Consider the following 20,640-nt stretch of genomic DNA (forward strand, 5'->3'; position numbering starts at 1 on the left):
CCTGGGGCTGGCGATTTCTCTACACACCTGGCTTATAAAACCTTGTTAGACCCAGGAAATCACAAAATTTATCCCTATAACCAATGCATGAAATTAGCCTTATCACTACTAATAGCCTGTTCCAAAGCATTTTTCGGCCTCTTACATGAATGGTATGTAACTCTCCCTTTAGGTTTCAAGCGTTTAATTTGACTTTCATTGGTTTCATCATTAACTGCAACATCTCCGTCCTTTGCCTCAATTGTCACATTATTTGTCTTCCCTATCATTCTCAGCTGCTTTTATTGCCACATGCATGAAAGTGTTACACAACTCTTTATACCGCTGCTTCTTTCTTATTTTTTCATCAACAGTGACAACTCCTACATCACAAACTCTTGATGTTCCATCCTTTGCATGTTTGGTCCATTGCTTTAAGATATATTTAACGGGTATTTGAACAACATTCATAAATGTTAAGATTCTTAGACTATATGAGCATAAAATACATGAGAATTCAAACTTCCTACATCTGAAAAAAAATGGAACCTCCAATGGAATTATATGTGACTATATGTTCATTAGCCCGATGAAATGGTCTGACCTTATATATCACAGAAGTTTCAAGTTGACTCTCACCTTCAATCTTGCTTTCAATTGCCTTTCTCAACTCCTCACTAAACAATGCAAATATCTTATGTGTATATACGGCAGCAGCATGCTTCAATATTTCTAATGGAAATGTCATAACAGGAGAAATTTGAGCATTCTTGAAATCCTCTTCCGACTCTTTTCTCACGACGATCATCTATCAACCTTCGAAGTCGTACACACAACGACTAAAATCAGCTGCAAAGGTGTTCTTGAAACTCGCAAAAACATTGGAAAGATGAATTGTTGCATTCTGAAAAATATGCTAAACACACAAGCGATGGTAAGTTGATGGCCACTTGGAAGCTAAAGCAGCGCTCATTGCTTGATCTTGATCCGTTAAAATGGTTTTTGGTCTCTTTCCCATCATAGCATCTTCAAATGCATCAAACAACCATTCAAAGGTTTCAATTGTTTGGTCGTACAATAATGTTGCACCAAACACAGTTGTTTGCTTATGATGATTTACACCGACGAACAAAGCAATTGGTCTGCCATCTCGATGTTTTCTGTATGTAGTATCGAAGCAAACAACATCACCAAAATGACCAAAATCTTGTATCATTCTACCATCGGTCCAAAATATATTGGTAATTAGATCTTCTACATCCAATTGAATAGCATAGTAAAAATGTGGATCTTCACTTATCATCCTTTTTAAATATTGTAAAACACCTCCACTATCTCCTTGTTTAATGTCCAAATTCCTCTTAGTTCTCAAATAGTTCTTCAAATAAATATGAGTAAATCCAAGATATTGTATTCCGCCAGCTTCCTTTGCCATTACATCTATTATTTTCTTTGGAGCCAACCCACAACTTTGAGCAACATCAACTTGTGTTTGCTAAATATTAGACATTTGTCTAAAACATCTAAACAACATGTAAGATTTTTCCGGATCACACAAATCATGGTTGTGTTCCTCGACAAACTTCAAAAATCCGAAACTTTCCACTGTACCTACAATTGATTTTCATCAAAGTCTTACATCCACACCTAATTTCAGGACGAGGATTCTTAATTGTAACGCATCTATTGTTTGTTGCTCTAAAACCTTCCCTACAACAGCAGAAACTAATGTCCAAGATGTTGCCCGTAATTCGATCTCTATGAGCAGATAGTTTTTGAGTTCCAAAACTTATTACCTTAGCATATTTCATATAGAAATCATATGCCTCGACTTCTGTTTCAAACTCCATTCCTATCTCTGGAATATGGTCTTCTAATACATTGGCATCCATATCTGCAAAAGAAAAATTCGTATAGTCAATAGCTATTTCTTTTACTGCATGTCAATTTCTTTGAGATAGTAGTTCCATTACAACGTTAAAAGCTAGACAACATAAATATATATCTAATTTTATTTTGTTATGTCATTAAAGTTTTAAAGGCATGTGCAATAATCCAATCCTGTTACAACTCAAATAATGTAAATAATTATTGTACTTTGTATTATATTCCCCCTGTTCTATAGTAATGGAGGCTTTTTTTTTTGCACGAAGATTAAGGGTTTAAGAAAAATTGTGTTAGGTGAGTTAAGTAAAGGGAGAATAAAGTAGAAAATGAAAAAGGTTGAGAGATGAAGAGAGGGAAAAGTAAGAGAGAATAAAGTAGGTGTGAAAATGACTCTATTACTATGGAACGGATGAAGTTCTATATTTTATGAGTTGCTCCCTGTGATAGTTTTATAAATTAGCTTCAAAGATTTTTAGCAAAATCCATGTACTGAGAGAGACAAAAGAACTAGTCTAAAATTGTTTTATTCAAAGTGATAAACATTAGTTGAAAGTGATTACCTTTTGACATTGACATAAAGCAGCGGCAGATAAAAAATTTGGTTCTTGAGCGGAGAGATGAAAGGGTTTCCCTAATACATTAAATCTATACAATATGTAAAGGTTAGGTTTTAATTTTAATACTTTTTAGTCAATATTAAAGATTGTCCATGTGTCTAATTAATATTGGTGTAGCATAAGATGCATTATGAGAATTTATACTTTTAGTCTTTTATTTAATTTTACAAATAGATTCCACATGTCTATTTTTCATTAGTGTATTATGTGGTGGATTAGCTTATGCCTAGGCTGATCCCCCCGCCTTTTCCTTTCCTATCTCTTACTTTTTCTATCTCTCTCTTACTTTACTAATTATATATTAAACTCATGTCATTCACAATCTTATCTATTTTTCGTGGACGGAGAGAGTATATAAATTCTGAACATGTATTTATTTTTTTTTATCAAGTTGTTATATTCTAAAATTAATTCAAATTTTGGAACGTAAAAAATTGATATCAAAATTATGAAAATTTAAAATCAAAAACCTCAATTAGTATTAATACACCATAGATTAAATTTTAATTTGTTGCACAATACAGTTAATTAAGATAAGAATTCTAATATTTTACTTCTCCATCCCGCAAGAGTATGCACTTTTGGTTGGGCACAAATTTTATGCACAATTGGTAAAATTAGAATATCATAAAAAAAAATATGACATCCTGAACTAACATTTTTGAATGCTTAAATAGGGTGTTATTATTTGCTCATGAGAACCCATTGTATGGGATTTTGGAGTTCATCAAAATGAAAATGATGAAAAAGTTCACAACTAGAAGAAAGTTTGCTTCAAGGACACAAGAAAAAATTCACAACTAGAAGAAAGTTTGCTTCAAGGACACAAGACTGTTTTGCTCTGAAGAGGGAAGAAAATTGAGAAACTCTAAGAGAAGACCGACAAATGCATGGCGCAGGAGGCTGAAGACTGGATTACCAAGTGAGCATGAAGTGTAATGAACAATTTGTTGTTGACTTGAGGGATAGAACATTAATTGCAGGAGATGGATGTCCATGGTCATCTCGTGTCATCACGCAATTGCAGCTATAGAAACAACATTTGAGACGGTGGATCAGTTTCTGGATATTTGTTACTTTAAAGAAAGCTCCCAAAAGGTTTATTAACCAATTATTTATCCAGTTGAAGGTTTCAAGTAATGGCCCAAGACGATGGAGCATGATGTGGTCTCACCTGAAATCATCAAATTTCTGGGCCGTCCAAAAGGAGCAAGGCAAAAAACAACTGAAGAGAGAAGAGAAATAAACAACAAATGATGCCTGATTATACATATCGTAAATGTGGCGAAAAGGATCATAACAAGAGGAAATGTCCCTAGCTCATTCATCTTGAATGAGAACGTATCATTGAAGTTAGCAACCCCAAAGATACATGAGGTATTTACTTTTTCTATTCAAAACATAGTAATTTGCTTGCTAGTTAATTAACAAGAATTAAATGATTTATGGACAGAATGTGGGAAAAAATGTAGATGTAATCGCTCATAATATTGTAGCTTGTGTTATCAACCTGGCCATAAAGAAGTCATAGTGTACAAGTATGGTTGCTTCTATGTACAATAGTCATATTTCTTCAAGTGGGCGGCCAGCTTCATCAAGTGCGCCAGCAGCTAGTGAACTCTTAGGATGGGCCACCGGCGTTCGAGCAGCCAAAGATGACGCTGGAGGAGCTATTCGGGGTACGGAAACATGCTGATGGCGGAGCAGGACAATGTGAATAGAGTGCAAATGACTAACTGATGTTTGAAGGATGTTGCTTTAGGAGCTCCTAACAAAGTTGATACGAGTATATCGCTTGGAATATCCCCACATATCTTTTATTTAGTTTAGTATTGATTTAGCATATATTTAATATATTGTTAGGATCTTTATTTTCTTGTTCAGTAAGTTAGGGCTAGTCTTATAAATAGGAGTCATTGTATTTTTCTCAATCATTGAAGAAATACAATTATCTTATTTTCCATTTACGTGTTTCACTCTTTGTTTGGTTTGATCGACGGGCAAAGTTCCCACGACTACCGTTTATCCCTAAATTTGATGCCGGAGTGATCGTCGGGCAACAATTCCCACGACATTTGACGCGAATTATCCGAGTTAAGGAACTTCATCCTTAACAAGGATGCTATTGAGATGTGAGCTTTCTGGGCTTTTTGTTTAGCATTTTCTTGCTTCAAATAGCTTATAATGAATGTCTCGTCGCATGATCAACAATGCTCTTTGTTGTTGTTTAATTCATAATTTTACAAAGGGAGTAATATATTAGGAGTATAAAGTAATTTTGTGACAATGTGGAAAGCAAAAATTTTCTTTTTAATTTTTATTCTAAGTAAACTTTTTTAATGTATAGTAATCAGTTTTTATTTTTTAAAAAAATATTTATGAATTTTAATATTAAATTAATTAATAGAGTTTGATTAACTAGATTATAATTAAGTTATTAATTTCGTCAAGTGCTCAATTTATGCGCATACCTAGAAAAATTATCTAATTCAAAATATATAGTGGGATTCCACAACTTCATGAAAGTTAGTATACACTTCTTTTTAACTAATCTCCACCATATAGCCTCCACTACACAAGCTTAAAATACGACACGAACATACAAAATCTTCTAGATCAAAGGCCACAATTTCTCCTTCAACTTTTCAGCATCTATCACTTGACCTTCTCGTGCCTGTTAATTAAAAACCAGAACCCAAATCAATAATAAAAAAAAAAAACTACTCCCAAAGTTCATCATTTAAACTAATAATAATAATAATAATAATTATAATAATAATAATAATAATAATAAATAAACGATTACTTATTATTCTTACCTGAAAATGGAGATTATAGAAAAGCCTAGATTGAAATGATTGGAAACATGAAGCATTGACCATGAGAAAACCTTCTTCTTCCAATCTGGAGATTGCTTCAGAAAATGAACCCTTTTCTGCCTTGGGAATGCAAATCTGAATCACGACTTCGACGTCGTTGATTGGAGTTGCTGAAGCTGCTGAATTGGAGCTTGGTTTCTTTAAGTTTATGTGATTCTTGTCTGAAATTTTGGAGATGAATCTCTCCTTCTTGTGTTTCAGTCTCTCCACTTCTGCCTGAAGCTCAGTTATGTAATTCAGCACTCTTGAAATTGTGGCTGGAATGCTCAACTTTTTCTGCAACAACGTTTTGTGTTCGGCTCGTTAGACAAGATAACTCCTGCTAGTTATTAGGATCATGAAAAACAATTAATCTTGATACACTAAAAAAAATTATTAGGATCATGAAAAACAATTAATCTTGATACACTAAAAAAAAATTATCTTTCAAAGACATAAAAATTGAGACGTGGTCATTTTTGTTGAAAAGTTTTTAAAAATAACAACTAAAAAAAACTGTTCATAAAATATGCAAATTAAATTAATTTTTTTATTTGTTTAGATTCAATTACGTCTTCAAATTTTAGTCGAGACACCAATAATAAGAACGCTTTTTGAAGCGTTGGTGGTATATTTAGAAACACAAATTAGCGTCCTTAATAGTATTAAAAAATATCATTAACGATTTCTTTTTGTTGTTGTAGTAATATTTTAAAGACGGACCTAAATACTTTGTCATTGACTAAATTTTAAGAAAAGATAACTGAAAAAGAGATAAATAATTAGTCATTTTCTTAAATCACGAGTAATCATAGCAACCGAAGAAATCGAGGTCTTACAGAGTGATCTTGAGGAGGAAGAAGAGAACGAAGATTGGCATACAAAGTGTTCATTTTCTTGCGACGATCACGCTCGCTTGCATTATGGTTGAGTTTCTTCACCTTCTTATCACCATCATCTCCATTTATAATAAAATCATCGATTGGAAGATCTGAGGTATCTCTTCTCTCTCCACAAAAGTAGCTTAAATTTTCTTCTTCATAACCCATCATGGCATATGAACAAAATTGTGGAGAAATAGCCAACATCTTTTTTTTGCTCTAATGGAAATTGAATTACTCTATTTTGATATGTGGTGTTTCTGGTGGTTGATGACATGCATGCTCTATATATATATATATATGTACTTGTCTACCTCTAATTAGAATTTCAACTGTGCTATGTCAGCTTCATATTTTAATTGGGTTATAAAATTATGACCCATATACTCCTCAAATTATTAAAATCACAACTTGACAAGATCCCATCAATTTTATTTTTCAAATTTTGGTCTTTTGTACGATTTAAAAAAATTAGTTGATAAAATTCATAAATTTAGGATATGTTCGCAATTATATTATAGTGAATACTCCCTTTTCCGCCGATGCTTGGCCCAAGTTGATTTGATGTAAATTTAAAGAAATGTAATTAGAAAATGAGTTTAAAAATTGAGTGGAATGTAGGCCTTACTCTTATATACATTAGTTTTTAAATAAAATGTGAGTAAAAATGAGTAAATGGAATGTGGAGTACATTACCAAAAGTAGTAAATATGACAAATATAGGCGGAGGGACTAATAATAAAACTAGTGACAAGTAATGGCGGACGGATGGAGTAATATACTCCCTCCGTCCCAAGATAAGTGACTTGTATTCCTTTTTGTATTAGAGCATCTCCAATGGAGATAGGCTAGCCACAGGCTAGCCACTCTCTCTCTCTGTCACGTCGTCAGCACTAAAATTCCACCTGCCACATCACCATTTTAAGCAAATAGACTAGCCTAAGGCTAGCCACAGACTAGCCGCAATAAAAATAATTCAATTTACGGAATTAAATTTATGACAAATTACAGAATTAACATTTACGAGACATATACGGGAAAATTCATTAATTTCATTTAAATAAAAAAAAGGTACATTGATTAAAAAAAAATTACATAATAAAAAAAACTTGGCTTCCATACACGAGCCCCGCCTCTCTCTACTCCTCGTCACCGTCGCCGCCGTTGCCGCCGCCACCCGGGACCTCCACATCTGTGGCATCTGAGCCGGCGTTTGAGCCCCCCAACTGTGCCCTCGCTGCATCCAAATCGACCCGCATGCTCTCGAGCATCGAGTGAAGAAATCTCTTCTCCATGGGGTCAATTGCGGCCTTCCAATCTTGGAAGACCTTGTACATCTGCTCCCGCGTTTTTTGACGCGAGAAGAAGGTGAGCGCGGGTGGGGGGGTTGCCGACTGGACCTCTTGGGGCGATAGGGGGGAGGATCCCCTCGCTGCCCGTTGCACCCGCTTTTGGCCAACCAAGCGAGTGCGGCGAGCAAATGATAGAGGGGACGGAAACTCCTCAGCATCCGGGGGGGAGGTCGTGGGAACCGTCGTTGCTGCTGCTGTAATCGCCGGAATAGTTCAGCTTCTGCTTCTTCGGCCACCCAGCTTCGACCCCAGCCCGGAACTTCTCGGAGTCCTTCAGCACCAGATAGCAGTTCCAGTAGGTGAATTCCTTATAAATCCCCGGCTTGGGGAACAGACTCTCCGCTATCCTCCGGCAGTCCTCCTTAGTCTGCCCACTAGTCTGCATGCGGAGGGCGTTGGCGTATAAATCCGAAAATCGGCCAACTGCGGCCCTGATGCGTTCCCAAGCCTTCCGGCACTCCTCCTCGGTGAGGTCCTTTCCATGCGGGCAGTTCCTCTTGTAGGCTGCTCTAATCTTAGCCCACATGTTGACGATCCTCTGGTTGTTCGCAACTAGGGGATCGTCGCAAACCGACACTCACGCCTTGGACAGGGCGACGTTCTCATCGTCCGTCCACTTCCTCCGTGCGGTGGTGTTGTCAACAGCCGGCTGCGACGACTCGCTGACCACCTTGCTCGTCCCCTTGTTCTTCTTCTTCTTCTTCGGCGCAGCCAGACCCCGCTCTGCTCCCCCCATTGGAACGGGAGTGTCCGCCTCCTCGACATCGACCCCCAACTCCTGTAATGAGAAAGTCTCATTCCCAATAAACTGTGTCTCCACCGGGGTCGATGTGTGAGACGAAGCCATCAAAAAGTCAAGAGTGGGACGATAGACCGTGTTCCCCCCGGCGACCCCTGCATCCCGGGCTGCACCCCCCCCCCCCCCTCCCTCCCCTGCCATACCGGCATCATCCCCATCATTTGTTGTATCATCTGCGGCATACCTCCCCACCCCGGCATTATCTGCCCGCCGCTAGCTTGCCCCCCGCCCGGCAAAGCCTGCTCACCCGCCATCAATCCCTTCAACTGTTGCCAAGGGTACATGTTGTATCGTCCGCCCATCTGCCCCCATCCAGACCCCACGGGTACCATGGGAGCCTGAGACCCGCTCGTCGCCGGAGTAGACTGGTTGTTGTTGTCTATCTCTCGATGTTGCTTTTGTACAGAAATTTAGATAGAGAGAAAACTCGTTAAAACAAGTGGTGCAAATGAAAATGACGTGAAAATCGCGAATATATAGTGTTTCAAAAATAAATAATAATAATAATAATAATAATAATAATAAAAAATAAAAAAAAAATTGCGCTGGTCGATCGCTCTCCGATCGTCAGCCTGCAATGGCGGCGAGCGCATCGGCCAGCACCTTGAAATCGGCGTGCGGTATGGCTAGCCGATTGTCGCAGTAGTTCGGCTAGCCATTGGGCTAGCCGCTATTGTAGATGGTCTTAAGTATCTATGAACAAACGATATTGCTTTATTCACTGGTGATGACATCACCATATATTTTTTTGGTTGATATATACTACTCCCTCCGTTCCATAGTAATAAAGTCACTTTGCCATTTTGGTACGTTTCATAGTAATAGAGTCATTTCTATTTTTTAGTAAAAGTCAACACATTTTTCCATACCTACTTTACTCTCTCTTACTTTATTTTCTCTCCAGATCTCTACTTTTTTCATTTTCTACTTTACTTTCTCTTTAATTAACTCACCTAACACAATTTTTCTTAACTTTTGTGCCGAAAAGAAACACCTCCATTACTATGGAACGGAGGAAGTACTCAATTTCAACAAAAAATATAGTTATAGGATAATTCAGAACATATCCAAATTTTATAATTTTTTCAACTAATTTTGTAGTTGGGGGGCGATCATAATTGGGTAATTTGCCCTTAATAGTATGATATTTAAAACCCTATTATACTACTACTCTAAAAGATCATTACTTAAATACTACCTAGAGAAAAATAAAAGAAAATATTCATTTACTTATGAAAGAAAAAGAAAGATCCATTCTGTATAGAGGTTTTACACATAATTTGCATAAACTAGAAGGAATTTTGCATCCAATTTGATGTAATTAGTAGTAGTATATTATTGGATTGCACCAATTGATAGGGAAACACGTACTGGCACGTGCCAAATAATTATTTGTTTTTCTTGGCACGAGTTTATCTAACACGACACAATCTCTTTAGTTCATTCGATGCCGAATGCACGTGGAAACACGCTTTCTTCCATAATGTTTGAGGTTTCCACGCAGCCAAATACGATTATTTGTTTCGATTTTTTTGTTTGTTAAGAGTTATCCATAAATATTGTAGAATCCAGAATCAATATGACGTGAATATATAATCCCCCCTTCGAGTGATAAGCCCGAACGTTACGATAAAAATTAAAATATTTTTTTCATGAATTTTGAAGTTAGACAAATGTTATCATGAACTTTGGAGAGATTGCTACAAAATCGAGTAGGTGGCAATGTTGATATGACTTGGCACCTCAGAATGCTAAAGTGGACTTGTTAATCGTTTCATTAAACATTGTATTTTTGGACAATCAAGTATTCCACAGAGGAAACCGACTCGAGATCCTCGAAGAACCTTGAGGTGGAAATATTATTATTTCAAATATTTGGGTGATATTCTACATTGATAATTAATATTTTTTTTTAAATATAAGAAAAGAATAAATTGATGTATATTAAGTATTATAGGAGTTTATACACAACTACTTACACACTTAATACTAATAGCATCCAAGTGGTCTTATTCAAAAGTTGAACTTAACTCAAAATAGATTTTTTTATTACGAGTGACCTATTAAACAATATTTATGTTAGCCTACTTGTCAAGTTGATCTATATTTTCAATTAATTCTAACTGATATAGCTTTACCTGGTTTTGGCTTTGAAAATCCATTGTTAAAGAAAAGGCTTATACTCCCTTCCTCCTAAGTTATTTGAGCCTTATTCCATTTTGAGTTGTCCCAAGTTACTTGAGTCATTTCTATTTTGGCTAAAAGTAAAATACCTAATCACACTTACTTTATTCTTTCTTTTAATTTATCATATCTCCTCTCTTTTACTTTATTTAACTCACTAAACACAACTTTCTTAAATCTCGTGCAAAAAAGAAACGTCTCAAGTAACATGAGACGGAGGAAGTATATGTTTGTTTTATATTAATTCTCTTTCAACGTTATTTTTGGGGTAGCTCTAATTTGGTGCGTAGCCGGAAAATCATTTCAGAAGGAGCAAATCTATAAATAGTGTAAATTTAAAATCATTTCAGTAGGGGCAGATTTATATAGTATAATTTTAAAAATTTTAATAAGGGAGTATTTAGTGAATAACTTGAGTTGGATTTAGAAATTTCTACTTCATCGTCCGTCCTATAAAAATGTGGGCAATTGAAATAATATGAGAATTAACGCACAATTAGTAAAGTCAAAGAGATAAGGAAAAGGGTAGTTCAATAATATTAGTGGATAATGAGACACATTATTAATAATATTTAATGAATTGTAATGATAGGTCATAGTCGAAAATAAATTGATTTTTATTGGACGGATGGAGTATAAAAATATAGGAGGAGGATGTGAATGAGGGGGCCTTTTGCACCACCCCTCCAAAAGTTGGCTCCGCCCATGGCTCTAAAACCATATGGTTGACCTTATGTCACAGCCTATCTCTATTTTCTTTGTCACGTATTTTATCCAATAACTTATCCAATAACTTATCTCCCTTGTCCAATAACTTATCTCCCTTATCTTATAACGTATCTTATTTGCACAACATCACTATTTTTTGCACTTCTACATTTAATATGTTATCCAATAAATTAAATTAAAATATCAAAATGATATAATATGTAAATCTTCATTTTATTACAATATATTAAAAAAATACAACAAGAAGCAAACTTAAATAAAATTAAAATATATATTTAATGATTATAAAAACAAAAAAAAATGTAACTTTGAAATTGGTGCCCATTTCACTCGCAAATGCATATTGAAAAAATGAATAAAAAACGAACAATTTCGATTATTCGTGGTAGCCTAATTCGTAGCGTACGATACCGGCCGGCCACTCACGTCCTCAAAACTTCTCATTCGACCCCTTGAATTTTTCATAGAAGAATTCGCTGAATTAAATAAATCTCAAAATTTAATTAAATGCGAAATCACATTAAGTGGTTAATTTCTCAATTTAATTTTTCTCGCCGGTAATTACTATGCTTGGATTTTAATAAGGAAGCCCAACCACTAATTAATTTTCCCACTTTTTTGTATTTCCAGCCCAATACCTTTTTAGTTTAATATTGCAGGCCTAGGTCCTTACCTTGCTGGCCCAAAAATTACAATATTGAACTGAGTTCAATTACTTTTTCAATAGAAGAAATCTGGATTAATTCGGAGATTTAATTGCTATTAGTTGTGTTTAAATCCCAATTAATGGAGTCAGCAAATAGGGATTATTGACTGGTTTAATTGTGTTTAAAAACTGGTGATTAATTCCCATGATTGCAAATTAATTTGTGAATAATTTCTACAGGGTAAAGGCTGGAGTGCGAGATGAAAGGGAAAATAATTGGATTGGACTAAAAAGGATTTTTTCTATTCTTTGGGCTCAGAAAATGTAATTATGTGTAGTCTTTTATTTGAGGTGATCCAAAGCCACTTACAATATTTTTAATTGGAATTTGATTCTTTATATCTTTGGGGTTGGCTTAAAGATTATTCATTTATTCACATTTTATTTTCGAAATCCAACAAAAACTTTCGCACAATAAAAAGATTAGTATATTATTGTAATGTCAAATACTAATTCTCGATTAATTCCCCATAATCAAACAACTTTAACCAACAATAACGTTGGTCATATTCATACTGACATATAACTGCCCACATGGCAAGTTAAAACACTATTCCACACAATTTTTATAATTTTCACCACAACTTAGCGTTTAAAAACCGGTGATTAATTGTCATGATTGGAAATTTTAAAGTCACGATCACGACAGAATGACACTTGAGGCATTAGCTTTCATTGGTATAAATTTTACTCCCTGAGTCCATAAAATATTGTCCGCTTTGCTTTTTTCTATTTTTAGTAAATGAACTCCACTTTCAACTAACTCATTATACTCACATTCTATTATAAAATAATATATAAATATGAGACCTACATTCCACTAACTTTTACCATTCACTTTTCATCACATTTCTTAAAACCCGTGCCAAATCAAACTTGAACAACATTTCAGGGACGGGGGAGTACAACTTATACCACTATCCACCATTAAACATTAATAATGTGGGTCTTTCTATCCATTAACACTATTGTATCTATCACTCTCTATTTCTTACTTTACCAATTATGCATTAATTTTCATGTTCTCACGAATCACGAATGTCCGTATAACAAAGATTTTCACAAGAATTCCAGTTCCCAATACACATTAACGAACAAATCTTTCATTTTCTGATTAGACATGAACCGCAATATCTCCCAGATATTTACTCCATTACTAGATGGATTCGACACGCATTCATAAGTTCTATTTCTAATATTGAATATCACTAAATTTCTTCCATTACTCAATTATTTTGGTTTGAATTACTTCACTAACATTCAAGAAACTCAAATAATGAGATTATATAAAGAAAGCTCCAATAACCGCAAAAATAGAAACAAAACCAATTTGTATGAGCTCAAAATTTCATATATTGCCTATAATTGCTAGTATATGGAGTATTATATTGATTTTTTCTACTATATACCCCCTTCATCTCATAAATATAGATACTATTTTATCTTAATTTTTCTGGTTAATGAAATGAGGCTCGCGAGTTTCATTAATTATTAATTTGAACTAGAACATTGCATACTAATCTAATTAAAGTACCCAAATCCAAAAATTAGGAACCCGTGCATATATGCTTGTCTTGATACACATACTTTTGGATACACTTATTACACAACTTAGATATATTCGACCCCAATCAACTGAGTTCCCAAAAACCTTGATTTCAACCGACCTTGTTGTGACTATGGCTACTTGGCTAGAGAGGACACGAGAATTAGAAGAGACAATCAGACAACTACGTGGAGTGAATATTATGCCAAAATTTTCTATTGAGATGGGCCTCTTGCCGCACAATGTAATGGTCGTACATTGGGCTTACACTTTTAATGTTGACATATGAAGAAAAAAGACTATTTAACAACAAATTGAAAATGTTAAAATGTGAATTATTGAAAAGTACCCCCTCCATCCCACAAAAGATGTCATACTTATGAGATGGCACGGGATTTTAGGAGGTTTTATTTTGTGTGTTAAACGGAGAGAGAAAATATAATTTTTATATTCATGTGAGAGATAACTTTTTCCAAAAATAAAAATATGATATTTTTTGTGGGATAAACTAAAAAGGAAAGTGTGAAATCTTTTGTGGGACGAAGGGAGTATTAACTTAGCTTTCTAAAGGTTAACGAAGTGGGGAGATTTCAGAATATAGGTCTCAATTTGCAAATCATTCGAGATTTTAAATTAAATTTGCTGATATTTCATAATATGAGAGAGATATACGAAAAATAAGGGATTTTTATCTTTTCTTACTCTTTTTTCTTATTATTATTTTCCTCCCAATGATTATCAATTGACCAAACAATCACGTACGAGAGTTATATTTATTAGATAGTAAAGATAAAGGAGATGGATCCCCTAACGTGCTCCCACCACAGCGAGAGTGTTGTGCTCTCACAGCTGGATATTTTATTTATAAAATAAAATGTTAAAATATTGATTAAGTTTTTTTTTTTAAATGTGCTGTAGAGCCCAGCACTCCATGCTATGTGGATCTATTCCCAAAGATAAAAAGGGAAGACAAATAGAACTTCCATATGTGATTTTTTTTTTAATTTTAGTTCAAATTCGTGCCGTTTTTAAAGTTTCCAAAATTTATATTCTCTTTTCATTTCTTATTTTATTAATTTTGTACTAAAATTCGTGTTATTTCTAAAAATTTTATTAAAAAACAGAGATGATAGTAGGAAATTGGAAAACTAAAATAAATTTTATCAAAATAAAAAAAAAAGAATGGAAAAGTTGAGGGATGGAGCATTACATGAATGGGCATGGGATACATAATGGATGGCCATGGGATGCAAATCAAAAAGGCAATCAGAAGAAATTGCCCTCTCTATGCTCAACAGGAACATAAATAAGCTGACATCACATGTATCTCTTGTGAAGATTTTGGTGGGACCCCATACTCCTTTAACCTTTGAATGCCATTAAAAACTCCATTTTTCTAATCAAATTTCTCTTGTTCAAGAATCAATCCATGATTTGAATGCATATGCTCACATATTTCTTTATTCTTAGTTGCTAGACACTTCCAGTCTTGAATACCTAATACTAGTAGGAGTATTACTTGCTTGCCTTGTAATTCAAATTCCAAGTTGGAAATTTTTTAGGCAAATCTTTGGAGATCTTGCTTTGTGAGTTGTGGGATTTTGGTGGGACTTAAATTTCATTACATTACATTACATATCTCTGATCTCTATTTTCTTCCTTCTACTTTTGCTTGAAACAAAGTGAAGAATAAAAAAGAACCAAACTTTTTCCCTTCCATCATTCATTACTTTCTTCTTCTTCTTCTTCTCTTGAATCTCTCATCACTTTCTGGGGCTTGTCACAAATTTGGAGCAATGGGATTGGCTACAGTAGAAGCTCAGTTTCATGTTTTAGCTGTTGATGACAGCTTGATTGATAGGAAGCTTATTGAGATGCTGCTGAAGAAGACTTCTTACCAAGGTACTGAATTTTTTTCAATGGGTTGATTTTGTTTCTTGAAAAAAGATTGCTTTTTTATACTCCATTACTTTGGTTGCTTATTTGTGTGTGGCAGTTACTACAGTTGATTCTGGTAGCAAAGCTCTGGAATTTCTTGGTTGGAATGATGAAAACTCTAATGAAGCTTTTTTCTCTCCCAAAACTAATCAGGTAATTAAAAGTTAAACTTCACCCCCTTTCTCTAATGATTGAGCAAGATTCTTATTACAGATTGTATCTATTTTTTGTGGCTTTATTACAGGAGGTGGAAGTAAATCTTATTATTACAGACTATTGTATGCCTGGAATGACAGGCTATGATTTGCTCAAGAAAATTAAGGTATTGTGTTTTTTTCACAAGTTCTCTTTTCCGTGTAGTCATATGTGAATTTCTTGCAATTCCCATGGTCTGTTTTGGTTAAATTCTTGGACACTTTTACCTTTGCAGAATAATAACCTCTTTTCTCAAAAAAGGATGAACATATATGAAAAGGGACATTTCTAAAAGAACAAAATTAAAATGAAAAAAAATTAAGAGGTTGATCCCACTTGAAGAAAAATATGCCTTGGCAAGATTTTGTTAGATCTGAGGTTACATTTGATTTGATGTGTCCTGACAAGTTTGTACACAAAGTCCCTTTCTTGCCATTCAATTGAGATCTTTGCAAAATCTCTCCCCCCACCTAATATCTATTGTAAGATGTTGATGGGATATTTACTAATTTCTTTATTATAGTTTTCATGGAGTATATGTATAAGCCTAAATCGGTAATTACTAATTTCAGATGCTAATTTCTTTACTATAGTTTTCATGGAGTATATGTATAAGCCTAAATCAGTCTGAGTTAAAATGCTAACTAATTTCTATTCAGAATCTAAATTTGATATGTAAAAATTATCAATACAAAGATATTAATATATCAATATCTGTATTGATATTTAAATTTATATATTATATTGATAAAATTTGTCATGTGTTGATAATATTAATATATTTTATTGAAGCTCATAGTTTTGAATTGAAAATTAGTTAGCATTTATCACATCTCGGCCTAAATCTTTATTACTACTATTATTTGTCATCGCTAATTAACCTAATAATTTTTACAGGAATCAGCAGTTCTAAGAGATATACCAGTAGTAATAATGTCCTCTGAGAATGTCCCCTCAAGGATCAATAGGTATCCTCTATTTTCATGAATTTCCAAAATCTTGAATCTCCACTAAATTGGTGTTAACAATCATATTCATCTGACAGATGCCTAGAGGAAGGGGCAGATGAGTTTTTTCTAAAGCCAGTGAGATTAGCAGATGTAAACAAGCTTAAGCCCCACATAATGAAAACCAAGACCAAGGAAAGTCAAAAGCCTGAAAACCAGGATGATAATGATGAAGAAAATCAAGAAAGTGAAGAGAATAATAATAGTACTAGTAATAAACAAGTAGAAGAAACACAAGACCAATTACAATCAGAATCTCCATCACAACAGCAGCAAACAGCATCATCCAACAACAATAACAGTAAAAGGAAGTCTATGGATGAAGGGGTTTCACCAGACAGAACAAGGCCCAGATACAATAATGGCCTCACTGTTATGTCCAACTAAATTTTTTTCTTTTGTCATACTGATAATTGTTTTTTTGTGGGAATATATACTTGCACTTCTTGTACCGTTATGCGTGACACATATGTGACAAAGTAGAAAAAATTTACGCCCAATTTTGTAATCTAATTTAAGGATGACAAGTATATTTATGTGTGTGTGTTTGTATGTGTACTGTATCATTTGTTAATGGTTTGTTAGTGTATTGGGATTTGATTTGATTATGTTTAATCACTTCACTTTTTGTTGGTATTGTTAATGAACATGAATTTGCTTGTGAGTGGATGAAGCAGCCAACTGGCAGCCAATTATTTATACTTCTTTCTTCTGTCTGTCATTAAGAATCTTATTTCTTGACTGCACTGATTTTAAGAAATTAACAAAAGATAGTGGAAAAAACATAGTAGAATATTAGTTTCACTTATATTATTAATTTTAAATAAAATGAGTTAGTGGAATGTGTGATCCTATTATCATTTATAGTAAAAATGTATCGGGACTTTTATTCACGAACATACTAAAATAAAAAAACGAGACTCCGAAGTACGAGACAATTGCAAGACTTTTCAGACTTTTTTAATTTTTTGTTTTAGTGTACTATTAATATGTATTTATATGCAAATCAAAATGAACCATTTATTTGTTCTTTTATGATAATGGATTTCCTTTAAATTCCATGCATGTAGTTACTAAACCGCAAGGTTTATTTGAATTGAACAATGAAGATTTCCTTTAAAACTCCATTGCGAAATTGTTTAGGGTGAAACTATTGTGATATTTTGTGAAGTAAGAGTATAATATACTAGTCCTAGGTTAAATCAAATTACATGGTTAATGCATTAGCATTTGTAAATAGGAACTATTCTATTTATGGAATAATTAACTCACTTTATATTTTATTTAATTCTCTCTTTTATTTTATTTACTCTATTTTATTCATTTTTATACTTTATTCTCTTTAATTTTTTTTCCTCTTATTTATCTACTTTATTATTTACTCACTTAACACACTGAACATCAATTTCTTAAACTTCATTCCAAAAAGAAGTGCTTCAATTATAAAGGAACAGAAAAAATATTACTCCTACTGTCCCACAATAAAAGTCACATTTTGTTATTACGGTCTGTCCCACAATAAGAGTCAAATTTCACTTTTACCATAAATAGTAGGTAGGTCTCACATTTCACTAACTCACTCCACTCATATTCTATTATAAAACCAATATAAAAAAAGTAGACTTCATATTCCAGTAACTTTACCAACCCACTGTTCTTTACATTTCCTAAAACTCGTGCTCACACTGTTAAATTCTCTAAAATTCTATCCCACATCGACTTAGTGAAGATCCAATCTAATCTATATACGTGTGGATAACTCTCCCCCTTATAAGGACTTTTAAAGGATGAGAACCTATATCTAATATGGTATCAGAGCGGACCCAAGTCGATTATGGTTTTCTCTTTATCTCTTATCTGCCTCACAAGTGGAAGACCGATGTCGTTTCCAGCCCACATCGATGATGGTTCTCTTATCTCTTGCATTGCCTACCCACGTGATGGAAGACCGATGTCCTTTCCGGCCTACACGTTAGGAGGCTTGTTAAAGTCTCTTAAATTTTGTCCCACGCCGACTTGGTGAAGATCCAATCTAATCTATATAAGTGTGGATAATCCTCCCTTTATAAGGCCTTTGAAGGAATGAGTGACTTATTTCTAATACACACCAAATGTGATTTTTATTACATGACGGAAGGAGCAGGCTGCATCAAACACAATTAAAAATTATGGTTTGAATTTAAAAAATCGTAAAATAAATTTAATTATATTCATCATGACCGCCCACATTTTACTAATTGGTACTCTTATGAACTTTATGATTTCTTCACACGAAATATATTTGTGTTTAAATATTTTAGGCTAGTGGGATAAGATAATATTTTAGTTTTTTCTTCCACCCAAAAGTTATAATTATTGGACCCATGTCTAGGAATATTATTATTTATTATTATCCAAAGTCGGGCCCGTCACAAAATTGTTTTTCGGTTAGGACTAAAATTTGTTGTGACGACCGTTAATTGGTTTCAATAGTACTCCATATTTTAGTGCAATATAGTTTGACCGGAGATGTGATTATCTATCCATCATTAATATTCGCTTTGAGTATAGAAATCAACGATTCATATAACTTTTTTTATAGCCCAATTCAAATCATTTTTGTCACGTCATCATTCTCATACACATACTTTCCCAGTTTCCCTTATATCTACCCATACGTATACTAAATACTAGTACAACTTATTTTATTATTTCATTTTTTCATATTCTTCCAATTTATATCATAATTATTCAGAAAAAATAATTATATTCAGATTTTAATACAAACTTGATCAAATAAGATAGAAATTAAGATAGTTTTGAAAAAATGTTGAATTACTGTTAATGAAAATTAGCCCCACCTCATTGTGAAAGAGACATATTTTAAATAAACAAAATCTAATTTTAATAGACAAATAGAGTGAAAAACAAGTTTTTTTAAAGCTTTATTTTTATATTTTTATTATATGTAAACTTAAAATAAATAATCCAAAATAATACTCATATTAATTAAATATTCTAAATCACAAATTAAAATTCTTAAAATTATAGGAGTATTAATTAAAACCGAAACATATAGTACTATAATTTAAATTTCTAAAATATCTTGATAAAGATTATTTTTGCAATAAAAAATTATTAACATAAAGACTAAAGGCCCTTTTTGGTCCTTAACATATGGAGATTTTTTAATTTTAGTCCAAAACATTATCTTTTGAATTATTTGGTCTCTTACAAATAAAAACGGGTCACATTTAGTCCGAATTGGACGGAAATGGTTAAATTGAATGGTCAACGAATATTAATTGAATTTTGACCGGATTAATATTCAATTAACTATTTTTTTATTTTTACAAATCAATTAATATTCGGCAATAGCGAGGAGAGCGGTCAATCACGACCCCGATTTCAGGTTTCTGCACGATTGCATTTCCGATCTCTTCGCGGATCGGTTGAGATTGGATATGGAGTGAGGGATCGGCTGAGGAAGGAGGTGCTTGTGCCGCTGCGGAAGGCGTTGCAGCTGCCGGAGGTTTACATCGGCCAAAGATTGGGGATCTCTGCCTTACAAGTTACAACAGAGTCGCTTCCGTGGTGATGAAAAACTACATGGAACTATTCTTCATTCGCGATGAGGAGAGGTTTCGTGAGTATCCCGGGAGAGTGAGATCCGGCAAAGCCACAATTGCTGCCGGAGCATTGCTTCCTCACCAGATAATCGAATCGTTGGATGATGAACACGGCGACGAAGTGGCAGAGCAATGTTGGATGACATGGCGAAGATTGGGAAATCGAGGAATTGCCTTGCAATCAATGATGTTTCACAGAGTATGTATGGGACTCCGATGAAGGTATCGGTGGCGCTAGGGATTTTGGTATCGGAATTGAGCGAGGAGCCATGGAAGGGAAAGCTCATCAATTTCAACGAAAATCCACAGCTTCAAAAATTGGAAGGGGAGAGTTTGAAATCGAAAATTGAGTGT

At 34.0% G+C, this 20,640-nt stretch overlaps 2 protein-coding genes and 2 pseudogenes across 3 annotated transcripts; 1 reads left to right on the forward strand and 3 right to left on the reverse strand.

Moving 5' to 3' along the window:
- Window positions 1-249: 249 nt before the first annotated feature.
- Window positions 250-787, reverse strand: LOC148926630 (protein FAR1-RELATED SEQUENCE 9-like; annotated as a pseudogene).
- A 3-nt stretch (window positions 788-790) lies between these two features.
- On the reverse strand, window positions 791-1,871 carry LOC148926631 (protein FAR1-RELATED SEQUENCE 5 pseudogene; annotated as a pseudogene).
- Window positions 1,872-4,963: 3,092 nt separating this feature from the next.
- LOC125186006 (transcription factor ORG2-like) lies at window positions 4,964-6,462 on the reverse strand. The gene is made up of 3 exons (XM_048082305.2): window positions 6,181-6,462; window positions 5,303-5,638; window positions 4,964-5,157 (listed from the first exon to the last, which is right to left on the reverse strand). Exons 1-3 carry the CDS (start codon window positions 6,427-6,429, stop codon window positions 5,095-5,097), a joined length of 648 nt encoding a protein of 215 aa, XP_047938262.1. The 5' UTR covers window positions 6,430-6,462; the 3' UTR covers window positions 4,964-5,094.
- Window positions 6,463-14,794: 8,332 nt separating this feature from the next.
- Window positions 14,795-17,286, forward strand: LOC125186619 (two-component response regulator ORR9-like). Of its 2 annotated transcripts, none has more exons than XM_048083023.2 (5): window positions 14,795-15,440; window positions 15,544-15,629; window positions 15,721-15,798; window positions 16,569-16,639; window positions 16,717-17,286. In XM_048083023.2, exons 1-5 carry the CDS (start codon window positions 15,335-15,337, stop codon window positions 17,063-17,065), a joined length of 690 nt encoding a protein of 229 aa, XP_047938980.1. In that variant the 5' UTR covers window positions 14,795-15,334; the 3' UTR covers window positions 17,066-17,286. The 2 variants fall into 2 exon arrangements, with proteins under 2 accessions (XP_047938980.1, XP_047938979.1); XM_048083022.2 differs by having other exon boundaries at window positions 14,796-15,440; window positions 15,535-15,629.
- Window positions 17,287-20,640: the final 3,354 nt, after the last annotated feature.

The sequence above is a fragment of the Salvia hispanica genome, chromosome 5 (assembly GCF_029641045.1).
Source record: "Salvia hispanica isolate PSC_SH4W2 chromosome 5, Shi_PSC_v1, whole genome shotgun sequence".
In the NCBI taxonomy this organism is placed as follows: domain Eukaryota; kingdom Viridiplantae; phylum Streptophyta; class Magnoliopsida; order Lamiales; family Lamiaceae; genus Salvia; species Salvia hispanica.